This window comes from Notolabrus celidotus, unplaced genomic scaffold (assembly GCF_009762535.1).
Source record: "Notolabrus celidotus isolate fNotCel1 unplaced genomic scaffold, fNotCel1.pri scaffold_343_arrow_ctg1, whole genome shotgun sequence".
NCBI classification, from domain to species: domain Eukaryota; kingdom Metazoa; phylum Chordata; class Actinopteri; order Labriformes; family Labridae; genus Notolabrus; species Notolabrus celidotus.
Window position 1 is genome coordinate 1 of NW_023260174.1, and position 11,789 is coordinate 11,789.

The 11,789-nt window shown below is 45.3% G+C and overlaps 1 protein-coding gene across 1 annotated transcript; it reads right to left on the reverse strand.

Moving 5' to 3' along the window:
• Positions 1-4,612: 4,612 nt before the first annotated feature.
• LOC117809688 (methyltransferase-like protein 27) lies at positions 4,613-11,305 on the reverse strand. The gene is made up of 5 exons (XM_034679146.1): positions 11,148-11,305; positions 9,049-9,177; positions 8,651-8,786; positions 6,586-6,678; positions 4,613-5,327 (listed from the first exon to the last, which is right to left on the reverse strand). Exons 1-5 carry the CDS (start codon positions 11,262-11,264, stop codon positions 5,110-5,112), a joined length of 693 nt encoding a protein of 230 aa, XP_034535037.1. The 5' UTR covers positions 11,265-11,305; the 3' UTR covers positions 4,613-5,109.
• Between the last annotated feature and the right edge of the window lie 484 nt (positions 11,306-11,789).

Consider the following 11,789-nt stretch of genomic DNA (forward strand, 5'->3'; position numbering starts at 1 on the left):
AACTATGAAATAAGTCTCTGAATAAAGGAAATGTATTTGTGATTAAAAATGTATCTTTATAAATCCACTCTTTGTTTCTTACAAACAGACTGGATGTCATTTATCACGCTGCTATCTGTTTAGTCACTGGAGCCCCACTCACCACTGTCCCCTGTCCTCTCAGCTGAACTGGCCCTCACTCCACTCTCACAGACAAACACACTGGTTTCTATTCATTGACAAACCCCTCACTGGTAAAACCTCTTTATATCTACAGCCACTAATCAACCTTCACAGCACAGACCGGAGCCTGCGCTCAAGTAGCTTCATCAAACTCATCACACCCAAAACCTGGACCTCCTTTGGTCGCACCTCCTTCCAGTTTTCTGCTGCAAATGACTGAAATCACCTTCAACAATCCCTGAAGCTGACCTCTCTCCTTCCACCCGCCACATTCAAAAACCTAATACACCCCATAACTCAACATCAGGCATGGACAGGCCATGTGGGCCGACCACATTTTTGGGCCGGCCCGGGGCTGTCATAATTTAACTCAAAAAGTAGATTGGAACAGCACTACTGTTTGTTAAATGTGTTCAGTGCAGATGTTGGTGAGCTGACAGGAGTCGGAGAGAAGTGAGTGGAAATGGATAAACAACACTGAGCAACACAGAGAGACTGATGCACGCTTTAATAACCAGCAGGCTGGACTACTGCAACGCTCTCCTTTCTGGTCCTCCAAAGAACACAATTAACAAACTGCAGTTAATACAGAACGCAGCAGCTAGAGTTTTAACAAGGACCAGAAGGAGAGATCACATTACGCCTGTTTTAAAATCTTTACACTGGCTGCCTGTTGCTTTTCGTATTGATTTTAAAATGATTTTACTAGTTTTTAAGGCGCTGCATGGCCTCACACCAGACTACATCTCAGAGATGCTTTTAGTATATAAACCAGGTAGGTCTCTCAGATCCTCCGGCTCCTCTCTTTTAGCTGTTCCTCAGAGGAGAACAGAAACATTTGGTGACGCTGCTTTCAGCCACTACGCTCCAGAACTATGGAACAGCCTGCCGGAGGATCTGAGAGGAGCTGAGAGGAGCTGAGAGGAGCTGATGGAGATATTGAGACTTTCAAATGTAAACTAAAAACGTATTTATTCAGTCTGGCTTTTATGTAGAGTTTAACAATTTTATTACCTACCTTTTACTATAATGTTGATTTAAATGTTGCTTTATTATTTTAGTAATTTTAACTGTTATCTTATTCTATTTTTATGTATTTATTCATTCATTTATTTGATTTTATTTATCTACTCAGTTTTATTGATATTTTTCAGCCTTAGTTTTATTTTTCAACTCTTATCCTTTTAAATCTATTTATTTTAACTATTTTTATTTCTTAATTTTGATGCTTGAACTTATTTTAATTACACATATTTTATTTTGGTGTGCATTAGTCTCTATTGTATTTTATTTTATTTTATGTTGTTCTTATTTTTAATTTGTATTTTTATTAGTTTTATTATTATCATTATTAATATCTTCCCCTAAAATGTCTTAGCATTGTTTCATTTCTGCTTCTGTCTTGTTTTTCAGTCACTGTAAAGCTCTTTGGGTTGCATTTTATTTGTATGAAAGGTGCTTTATAAATAAAGCTTGATTGATTGATTGATTGATTGAAAGCGCAGGGGGGGGGGGGGGGGGGGGGGTGGGGGGGGGGGGGGCAGAAAAGCTGCGAGAAAAAAAAGCTAAAAATAAGTGGACAGCAAAACATGGCAAACTTACTGCCATGTTTGCCATCGCCACCTCAAGTTGGACTGCGGCGGCAGGTGCAGCCCCTGTCCCCCAGGGGTGTTCCAGGGATGTGCCTTTCATCGGTGTGGACTTCACAGGTATTCTTCACATTTGTAAGTTCACATACTGTATAGGGCTGCATGGTGGTGCAGTGGGTAGCACTGGTGCCTCACAGCTAGAAGGTTCCTGGTTCGAATCCCCGGCTGGGCAGGTGCCTTTCTGTGTGGAGTTTGCATGTTCTCCCCGTGCATGCGTGGGTTCTCACCGGGTTCTCCGGCTTCCTCCCACAATCCAAAAACATGCTCACCAGGTTAATTGGTCACTCTAAATTGCCCGTAGGTGTGAGTGTGTGCGTGAATGGTTGTCTGTCTCTCTGTGTTAGCCCTGTGATGGGTTGGCGACCTGTCCAGGGTGTACCCTGCCTTCCGCCTAAAAGCCAGCTGGGATAGGCTCCAGCCCCCCGTGACCCCTAATGGGATAAGCGGTCAAGATAATGGATGGACATACTGTATACTGTTGTTATGTGTTCTTACTGACATCCACCTGGATGGTCCTAAAGCCTACTACTTCTACAGAGTGACTGTAATGAATGCAACCATCTATTATTGCATTATTTTAAAGACACCAAGACTGTCAATGTACATGTTTTGAAATAGTCTCATCCTCACTCTTGACCCACTTGTCCTCTCTTTCTCTCCCTTTGGAGTGAAGGTTTGCCTTCTCCTGATGTGGAGTGTACATGTGTTCTTTTTCTTTCATTGTGACTTTATTAAAGAGTTCTTATTTTAATTACAGAAGAGACAGTATCAGATTAATCAATCATATCTGACCTCACCTCTGCTTTCTGTCTCTCTCTCTCTCTCTCTCTCTCTCTCTCTCTCTCTCTCTCTGTTGTTCATCCTTTAAGGTTCCACTTTATGAGGAGCTCTTTATTTTACAGGGATATATGGTCTTACTGTGGTCTTAATTGTGTATTTGTATAAACAGTATATTTCATTAAACATCCACTTTGACTTCAAGGTGGAAATGATGACACTGGTGTCCATCTCTCCCAACATGAAAGTCTCTGTGAGTAGTGAAAGAGCGTATCCATTTTTGAACATGGTTACTCTCTTCAGTGTAGGCTGCAGCGCTTTATTAAAATGTTTGAAACAACACAATGTGCACATATATCCTCTGGTATGTCGTGTGTATAAATAATCATGGTGGGCCGCCATGGCCAAAAATGCCGGGGCCATTTTTTGGTCCCAGTCCAGCCCTGCTCAACATCACTGCACTTCTTCTTTCTCTCCTCTTGTCTGCATATATATTTCAGGTTTGTGTCATGTTCGTCACAAACTGTCAAATATTAATGCAATTTATTCTTGCAGCAAAAGAAAAGAGCTTGTGACTGTGTGCATGAGACCATCACCATCCCTCTTAGAACTCTGGCCTCTCTTTTATAGACAGCTAATATCATGTTCTGGAATACGGAGAGCCGTATTGCACTACTACACCACAACCCCCCCCTTCATCATATTCACCACATTCACCACATTCACCACATTCACCACATTCACCACATTCACCATATTCACCATATTCACCACATTCACCATATTCACCATATTCACCATATTCACCATATTCACCACATTCACCATATTCACCATATTCACCACATTCACCATATTCACCACATTCACCATATTCACCACATTCACCATATTCACCATATTCACCATATTCACCACATTCACCATATTCACCATATTCACCATATTCACCATATTCACCATATTCACCACATTCACCATATTCACCATATTCACCACATTCACCATATTCACCACATTCACCATATTCACCACATTCACCATATTCACCATATTCACCATATTCACCATATTCACCACATTCACCACATTCACCATATTCACCATATTCACCATATTCACCATATTCACCACATTCACCATATTCACCATATTCACCATATTCACCACATTCACCATATTCACCATATTCACCATATTCACCATATTCACCACATTCACCATATTCACCATATTCACCATATTCACCATATTCACCATATTCACCACATTCACCATATTCACCATATTCACCATATTCACCACATTCACCATATTCACCATATTCACCATATTCACCATATTCACCATATTCACCACATTCACCATATTCACCATATTCACCACATTCACCATATTCACCATATTCACCATATTCACCATATTCACCATATTCACCACATTCACCATATTCACCATATTCACCATATTCACCATATTCACCATATTCACCACATTCACCATATTCACCATATTCACCATATTCACCATATTCACCACATTCACCATATTCACCACATTCACCATATTCACCATATTCACCATATTCACCATATTCACCACATTCACCATATTCACCATATTCACCACATTCACCACATTCACCATATTCACCACATTCACCACATTCACCACATTCACCATATTCACCACATTCACCACATTCACCACATTCACCACATTCACCATATTCACCATATTCACCACATTCACCACATTCACCACATTCACCATATTCACCATATTCACCATATTCACCACATTCACCACATTCACCATATTCACCACATTCACCATATTCACCACATTCACCATATTCACCATATTCACCACATTCACCATATTCACCACATTCACCATATTCACCACATTCACCATATTCACCATATTCACCACATCCTCCAGAGTGAACCAGAGTGAACCAGAGTGAACCAGAGTGAACCAGAGTGAAGCGTACAGTGAGTCAAAGTGAGGACGACAGGAAGTTCAACATTTGAACATTTAATTCATTTAAAATAATAATTACACAGACAGACAACAGGAAGGAGGCGTGTCCTTACGCTGGCAGATCTACTCCATCTATAAACTGTCCCCTCACAGAAACACCAGGGTTACTGTCTTCACTGTTGACAAAGTCGAAGCCCCGCCCCCTCTTGATGCTGATTGGTCAGTCATGGAGAAGTGACTTTTACAGGCGCTTCAAAAGTTGACCTATTGTTGATGATTTGTCTTCAGGACGACATAAACACTGAGCAGGCTGGGATAGAAACCAGGAGCTGTCAGAGACAGAGTGGACCCAGATCCCTGATGGACCAGTCCTTCAGAGACCTGAGTACCAACATAGAAAGACTAAAACAGCCACCCCAACCTGTCCTCGTCTGTAAACCCTGAGAATAATCCTGGTCCCCTGATAGGATCAGGACCCGTACTGAAATATGATGATGTCTGTGTCTCTCTGCTCTGATCACAGCCTGGGGATGGTCTACTTTAGGGACTTCCTGTAAAGGTACATGGTCCCAACCAGGTACTTCTCTTCCTGTTTACTGGAAACATCCATCATGTAATTCTTCATCTCTTCAGAGGCCACACGGGTCCAAAGTCCCTCCTCCTCCATCAGCTGCAGCTCACGCTCCATGCTCTCTTTGTATTCGTCTCCCAGCTCTGAGTCAGGGTCCACTCTGGACATGCAGACGTATCCACCTGGAGGAAAGAACAGGTATTACAAGAGGACAAAATAAGGGGTGAAAAGAGAACAAAAGAAAGGGTGAAAAGAGGACCAAAGACGGGGTGAAAAGAGGACCAAAGACGGGGTGAAAAGAGGACCAAAGACGGGGTGAAAGGTGACAAAAGAAAGGGTGCAAAGAGAACAAAAGAAGGGGTGAAAAGAGGACAAAAGAAAGGGTGAAAAGAGGACGAAAGAAAGGGTGAAAAGAGGACAAAAGAAAGGGTGAAAAGTGGACAAAAGAAAGGGTGAAAAGAGGACAAAAGAGAGGGTGAAAAGAGGACAAAGGAAAGGGTGAAAAGTGGACAAAAGAAAGGGTGAAAAGTGGACAAAAGAAAGGGTGAAAAGTGGACAAAAGAAAGGGTGAAAAGAGGACAAAAGAAAGGGTGAAAAGAGGACAAAAGAAAGGGTGAAAAGTGGACAAAAGAATGGGTGAAAAGTGGACAAAAGAGAGGGTGAAAAGAGGACAAAAGAAAGGGTGAAAAGAGGACAAAAGAAAGGGTGAAAAGTGGACAAAAGAAAGGGTGAAAAGAGGACAAAAGAGAGGGTGAAAAGAGGACAAAAGAAAGGGTGAAAAGTGGACAAAAGAAAGGGTGAAAAGAGGACGAAAGAAAGGGTGAAAGGGGACAAAAGACAGGGTGAAAAGAGGACAAAAGAAAGGGTGAAAAGAGGACGAAAGAAAGGGTGAAAAGTGGACAAAAGAAAGGGTGAAAGGGGATGAAAGAAAGGGTGAAAGGGGACAAAAGACAGGGTGAAAAGAGGACAAAAGAAAGAGGGAAAAGAGGATGAAAGAAAGGGTGAAAGGGGACAAAAGAAAGGGTGAAAAGAGGACAAAAGAAAGGGTGAAAAGAGGACGAATGAAAGGGTGAAAAGAGGACAAAAGAAAGGGTGAAAAGAGGACAAAAGAAAGGGTGAAAAGAGAACAAAAGAAAGGGTGAAAAGAGGACAAAAGAAAGGGTGAAAAGAGGACAAAAGAAAGGGTGAAAAGAGGACAAAAGAAAGGGTGAAAAGAGGACAAAAGAAAGGGTGAAAGGGGATGAAAGAAAGGGTGAAAAGAGGACAAAAGAAAGGGTCTGTTTATCTTCTGAGACAGTAACCTGTCCCCAACACCACGTCCTGTTAAACCATGACGATCTGATTCAAGGAGCGTTCATTAAGACAAAGACAGATCCGTGTGACCTGATCCGGTTTGATCTAAGTTGATGATGGAGACCCAGGTTCACTGGTGCGTCTTACCCGGTTTGGTGGCTTGGTAGAGCTCCCTGATGATGCTGACAGGAACATGCTCATGACGAAGAGCACCGACTATTACCACCACGTCGTACGTACCTGAAAGCAGCAGAGGAGAAGGAGCTGTTAGTGAGTCTGTGAGAGGAGGAGGAGTCTCTGCTGTGAGAGGAGGAGTCTCTGCTGTGAGAGGAGGAGTCTCTGCTGTGAGAGGAGGAGGAGTCTCTGCTGTGAGAGGAGGAGGAGTCTCTGCTGTGAGAGGAGGAGTCTCTGCTGTGAGGAGGAGGAGTCTCTGCTGTGAGGAGAGGAGGAGTCTCTGCTGTGAGGAGGAGGAGTCTCTGCTGTGAGAGGAGGAGTCTCTGCTGTGAGAGGAGGAGGAGTCTCTGCTGTGAGAGGAGGAGGAGTCTCTGCTGTGAGAGGAGGAGTCTCTGCTGTGAGGCGGAGGAGTCTCTGCTGTGAGAGGAGGAGGAGTCTCTGCTGTGAGAGGAGGAGGAGTCTCTGCTGTGAGAGGAGGAGTCTCTGCTGTGAGGAGGAGGAGTCTCTGCTGTGAGAGGAGGAGTCTCTGCTGTGAGAGGAGGAGGAGTCTCTGCTGTGAGAGGAGGAGGAGTCTCTGCTGTGAGAGGAGGAGTCTCTGCTGTGAGGAGGAGGAGTCTCTGCTGTGAGAGGAGGAGGAGTCTCTGCTGTGAGAGGAGGAGGAGTCTCTGCTGTGAGAGGAGGAGTCTCTGCTGTGAGGAGGAGGAGTCTCTGCTGTGAGAGGAGGAGTCTCTGCTGTGAGAGGAGGAGGAGTCTCTGCTGTGAGAGGAGGAGGAGTCTCTGCTGTGAGAGGAGGAGGAGTCTCTGCTGTGAGAGGAGTCTCTGCTGTGAGGAGGAGGAGTCTCTGCTGTGAGGAGAGGAGGAGTCTCTGCTGTGAGGAGGAGGAGTCTCTGCTGTGAGAGGAGGAGTCTCTGCTGTGAGAGGAGGAGGAGTCTCTGCTGTGAGAGGAGGAGGAGTCTCTGCTGTGAGAGGAGGAGTCTCTGCTGTGAGGAGGAGGAGTCTCTGCTGTGAGAGGAGGAGGAGTCTCTGCTGTGAGAGGAGGAGGAGTCTCTGCTGTGAGAGGAGGAGTCTCTGCTGTGAGGAGGAGGAGTCTCTGCTGTGAGAGGAGGAGTCTCTGCTGTGAGAGGAGGAGGAGTCTCTGCTGTGAGAGGAGGAGTCTCTGCTGTGAGAGGAGGAGTCTCTGCTGTGAGAGGAGGAGGAGTCTCTGCTGTGAGAGGAGGAGTCTCTGCTGTGAGGAGGAGGAGTCTCTGCTGTGAGAGGAGGAGGAGTCTCTGCTGTGAGAGGAGGAGGAGTCTTTGCTGTGAGAGGAGGAGTCTCTGCTGTGAGGAGGAGGAGTCTCTGCTGTGAGAGGAGGAGTCTCTGCTGTGAGAGGAGGAGGAGTCTCTGCTGTGAGAGGAGGAGGAGTCTCTGCTGTGAGAGGAGGAGGAGTCTCTGCTGTGAGAGGAGGAGGAGTCTCTGCTGTGAGGAGAGGAGGAGTCTCTGCTGTGAGAGGAGGAGTTTCTGCTGTGAGAGGAGGAGGAGTCTCTGCTGTGAGAGGAGGAGTCTCTGCTGTGAGAGGAGGAGGAGTCTCTGCTGTGAGAGGAGGAGGAGTCTCTGCTGTGAGAGGAGGAGGAGTCTCTGCTGTGAGAGGAGGAGGAGTCTCTGCTGTGAGCGGAGGAGTCTCTGCTGTGAGAGGAGGAGGAGTCTCTGCTGTGAGCGGAGGAGTCTCTGCTGTGAGAGGAGGAGGAGTCTCTGCTGTGAGAGGAGGAGTCTCTGCTGTGAGCAGAGGAGTCTCTGCTGTGAGAGGAGGAGTCTCTGCTGTGAGAGGAGGAGTCTCTGCTGTGAGAGGAGGAGTCTCTGCTGTGAGAGGAGGAGGAGTCTCTGCTGTGAGAGGAGGAGTCTCTGCTGTGTTCACAGTCCATCAGGGATGAGTCCAGGGACAGGACACAGAGAGCAACCAGGGACCACACAGTCAGATGGAGGTTTGTTGCGTCCTGCTGAGTGTCAGTGTCAGTGTATGTGTGAGTGTGTGTGTGTGTGTGTGTGTGTGTGTGTAGTGTACCGGTCTCTGCAGGCAGCGGTTGTGTTCCCAGTAGGGCCAGTCTGAGGTCCTCATAGAGGCCGGTCTTAGTAGCCAGCTCCAGCATGTTCTTACTGCCGTCCACTCCCACAAAGTGTCTGAAGCCCAGATCAGTCATCTGAACAAACAAGGAGAGGACCATGGATTAACACAGACCCCCCAATTTACATGCCATGGTCAATGCTCAACCCTAACCCTAACCGCGGGGTGGTGGGTCAGGGGAAGGACCTCAATGCAGACCATCCAAGACAGGAACAACGGTGTGTTTGAAATGAGAGAGAGTCTTCAAGCGAGCGGAGGACGTCAGAAGAGAACTGAAACTGAACCTGAGGCGGATCAGACGGACTCTGTGCTTTAAACATCAACTGTTTATGACTCACCAGTTTGGCGACCAATCCAGATCCACAGGCGACGTCCAGAACCTGAACATCTCCACGATTCTCAGGGAAGTTTGCATGCAGGAAATCCACCACCAGGTTTGGTGCCTGGTATCCGATCTTCTCTGAGTCCTGTTAGTGAGATGTTTGTTTAGATCTGTAACCATGGATACATCCTAAGAACAAGTAATCAGCTGATCACACAACCCCGTCCTACAGGAGTCAGGACTGTGTCTAACATACAAAATACAGAGTCTGATGGTTTTAATCCTTTATAGTTTATATTTAGTTCATACATGACTCTGTACTGGAAGTCACTGCATTAAACACAGACATGACTCTGTACTGGAAGTAACTGCATTAAAAACAGACATGACTCTGTAGTGGAAGTCACTGCATTAAACACAGACATGACTCTGTAGTGGAAGTCACTGCATTAAACACAGACATGACTCTGTAGTGGAAGTAACTGCATTAAAAACAGACATGACTCTGTAGTGGAAGTCACTGCATTATAAACAGACATGACTCTGTACTGGAAGTCACTGCATTATAAACAGACATGACTCTGTAGTGGAAGTCACTGCATTAAACACAGACATGACTCTGTACTGGAAGTCACTGCATTAAACACAGACATGACTCTGTAGTGGAAGTCACTGCATTAAACACAGACATGACTCTGTAGTGGAAGTCACTGCATTATAAACAGACATGACTCTGTAGTGGAAGTCACTGCATTAAACACAGACATGACTCTGTAGTGGAAGTCACTGCATTAAACACAGACATGACTCTGTAGTGGAAGTCACTGCATTATAAACAGACATGACTCTGTAGTGGAAGTCACTGCATTAAACACAGACATGACTCTGTAGTGGAAGTCACTGCATTAAACACAGACATGACTCTGTAGTGGAAGTCACTGCATTAAACACAGACATGACTCTGTAGTGGAAGTCACTGCATTAAACACAGACATGACTCTGTACTGGAAGTCACTGCATTAAACACAGACATGACTCTGTACTGGAAGTCACTGCATTAAACACAGACATGACTCTGTAGTGGAAGTCACTGCATTAAACACAGACATGACTCTGTAGTGGAAGTCACTGCATTAAACACAGACACGACTCTGTAGTGGAAGTCACTGCATTAAACACAGACATGACTCTGTAGTGGAAGTCACTGCATTATAAACAGACATGACTCTGTAGTGGAAGTCACTGCATTAAACACAGACATGACTCTGTAGTGGAAGTCACTGCATTAAACACAGACATGACTCTGTAGTGGAAGTAACTGCATTATAAACAGACATGACTCTGTACTGGAAGTCACTGCATTAAACACAGACATGACTCTGTAGTGGAAGTCACTGCATTAAACACAGACATGACTCTGTACTGGAAGTCACTGCATTAAACACAGACATGACTCTGTAGTGGAAGTCACTGCATTATAAACAGACATGACTCTGTAGTGGAAGTCACTGCATTAAACACAGACATGACTCTGTAGTGGAAGTCACTGCATTAAACACAGACATGACTCTGTAGTGGAAGTCACTGCATTAAACACAGACATGACTCTGTAGTGGAAGTCACTGCATTATAAACAGACATGACTCTGTAGTGGAAGTCACTGCATTAAACACAGACATGACTCTGTACTGGAAGTCACTGCATTAAACACAGACATGACTCTGTAGTGGAAGTCACTGCATTAAACACAGACATGACTCTGTAGTGGAAGTCACTGCATTAAACACAGACATGACTCTGTAGTGGAAGTCACTGCATTATAAACAGACATGACTCTGTAGTGGAAGTCACTGCATTAAACACAGACATGACTCTGTAGTGGAAGTCACTGCATTAAACACAGACATGACTCTGTAGTGGAAGTCACTGCATTAAACACAGACATGACTCCGTAGTGGAAGTGACTGCATTATAAACAGACATGACTCTGTAGTGGAAGTCACTGCATGAGCTCGGTTCCATCCTACAGATCTGAGGCCTGTGGCGAGGTCAGTAAGAATGAGCTTTGTGGTTTTAATCTCCCTCTTCAGGTCTGATGAGGTTCTGGTCTCTGACCTGTTCGTAGGTCTTGGCCCAGACGTCGTAGAAGCTGGCCGTCTGCTCTGAATCAAACCCTTTCCAGCACTGAAGGAAGGTCTTAATCTGGTCTGCAGTTCTGGTGTTGTCCATCATGATGAGGAGGTTCAGATCTGTCAGAGAGGAGACCTTAGTTAGTGTCAGAGGACCACAAAGAGAACATACCAACAGTGTTTCCTGAGGTTTACAGCTGACCTGAGGCGGGTCGACCCAACCCTTGGCAGAGATAAAGCCGATCTGGTTTATCAGGAGGAGGCGTGGATTACTACACCAAACCTCCCCTGGTTAGCCACAGCAGGCCTCTCTGCTTTATGATGTGCGGTTCGATGACAGTCTAAAGGTCTGAGGGTATCAGGTTCTCGTCACGTGTGTATGGTCCTGATGTATATCTCAGTTCAGCAATGATGATGGGCTGATCACCTGAACCTGAACCTGAACCTGACAGCAGCTTTACTGATCCGGCTCTGATATGCTGCGTTCAGTGACATGCTGAGTCAGATTAACTCTCCTGATGCAGATTGTGGGGTCACACAGTTTACACATGATCCAGGTCTGTGTTCTGGATCAAACCTGCAGTTAGTGTTGTAAAAACCTTTGAGCACGTTTGAGACAACTTTGATC

Coding starts and splice junctions, on each gene's coding strand:
- LOC117809688 (XM_034679146.1), bottom strand. CDS start 11,264: ATGATGGACAACACCAGAACTGCAGACCAGATTAAGACCTTCCTTCAG. Junction 8,787..9,048: donor CTGGATTGGTCGCCAAACTG/GTGAGTCATAAA, acceptor TTGTTTGTTCAG/ATGACTGATCTGGGCTTCAG. Junction 6,679..8,650: donor ACCGCTGCCTGCAGAGACCG/GTACACTACACA, acceptor TGCTGCTTTCAG/GTACGTACGACGTGGTGGTA.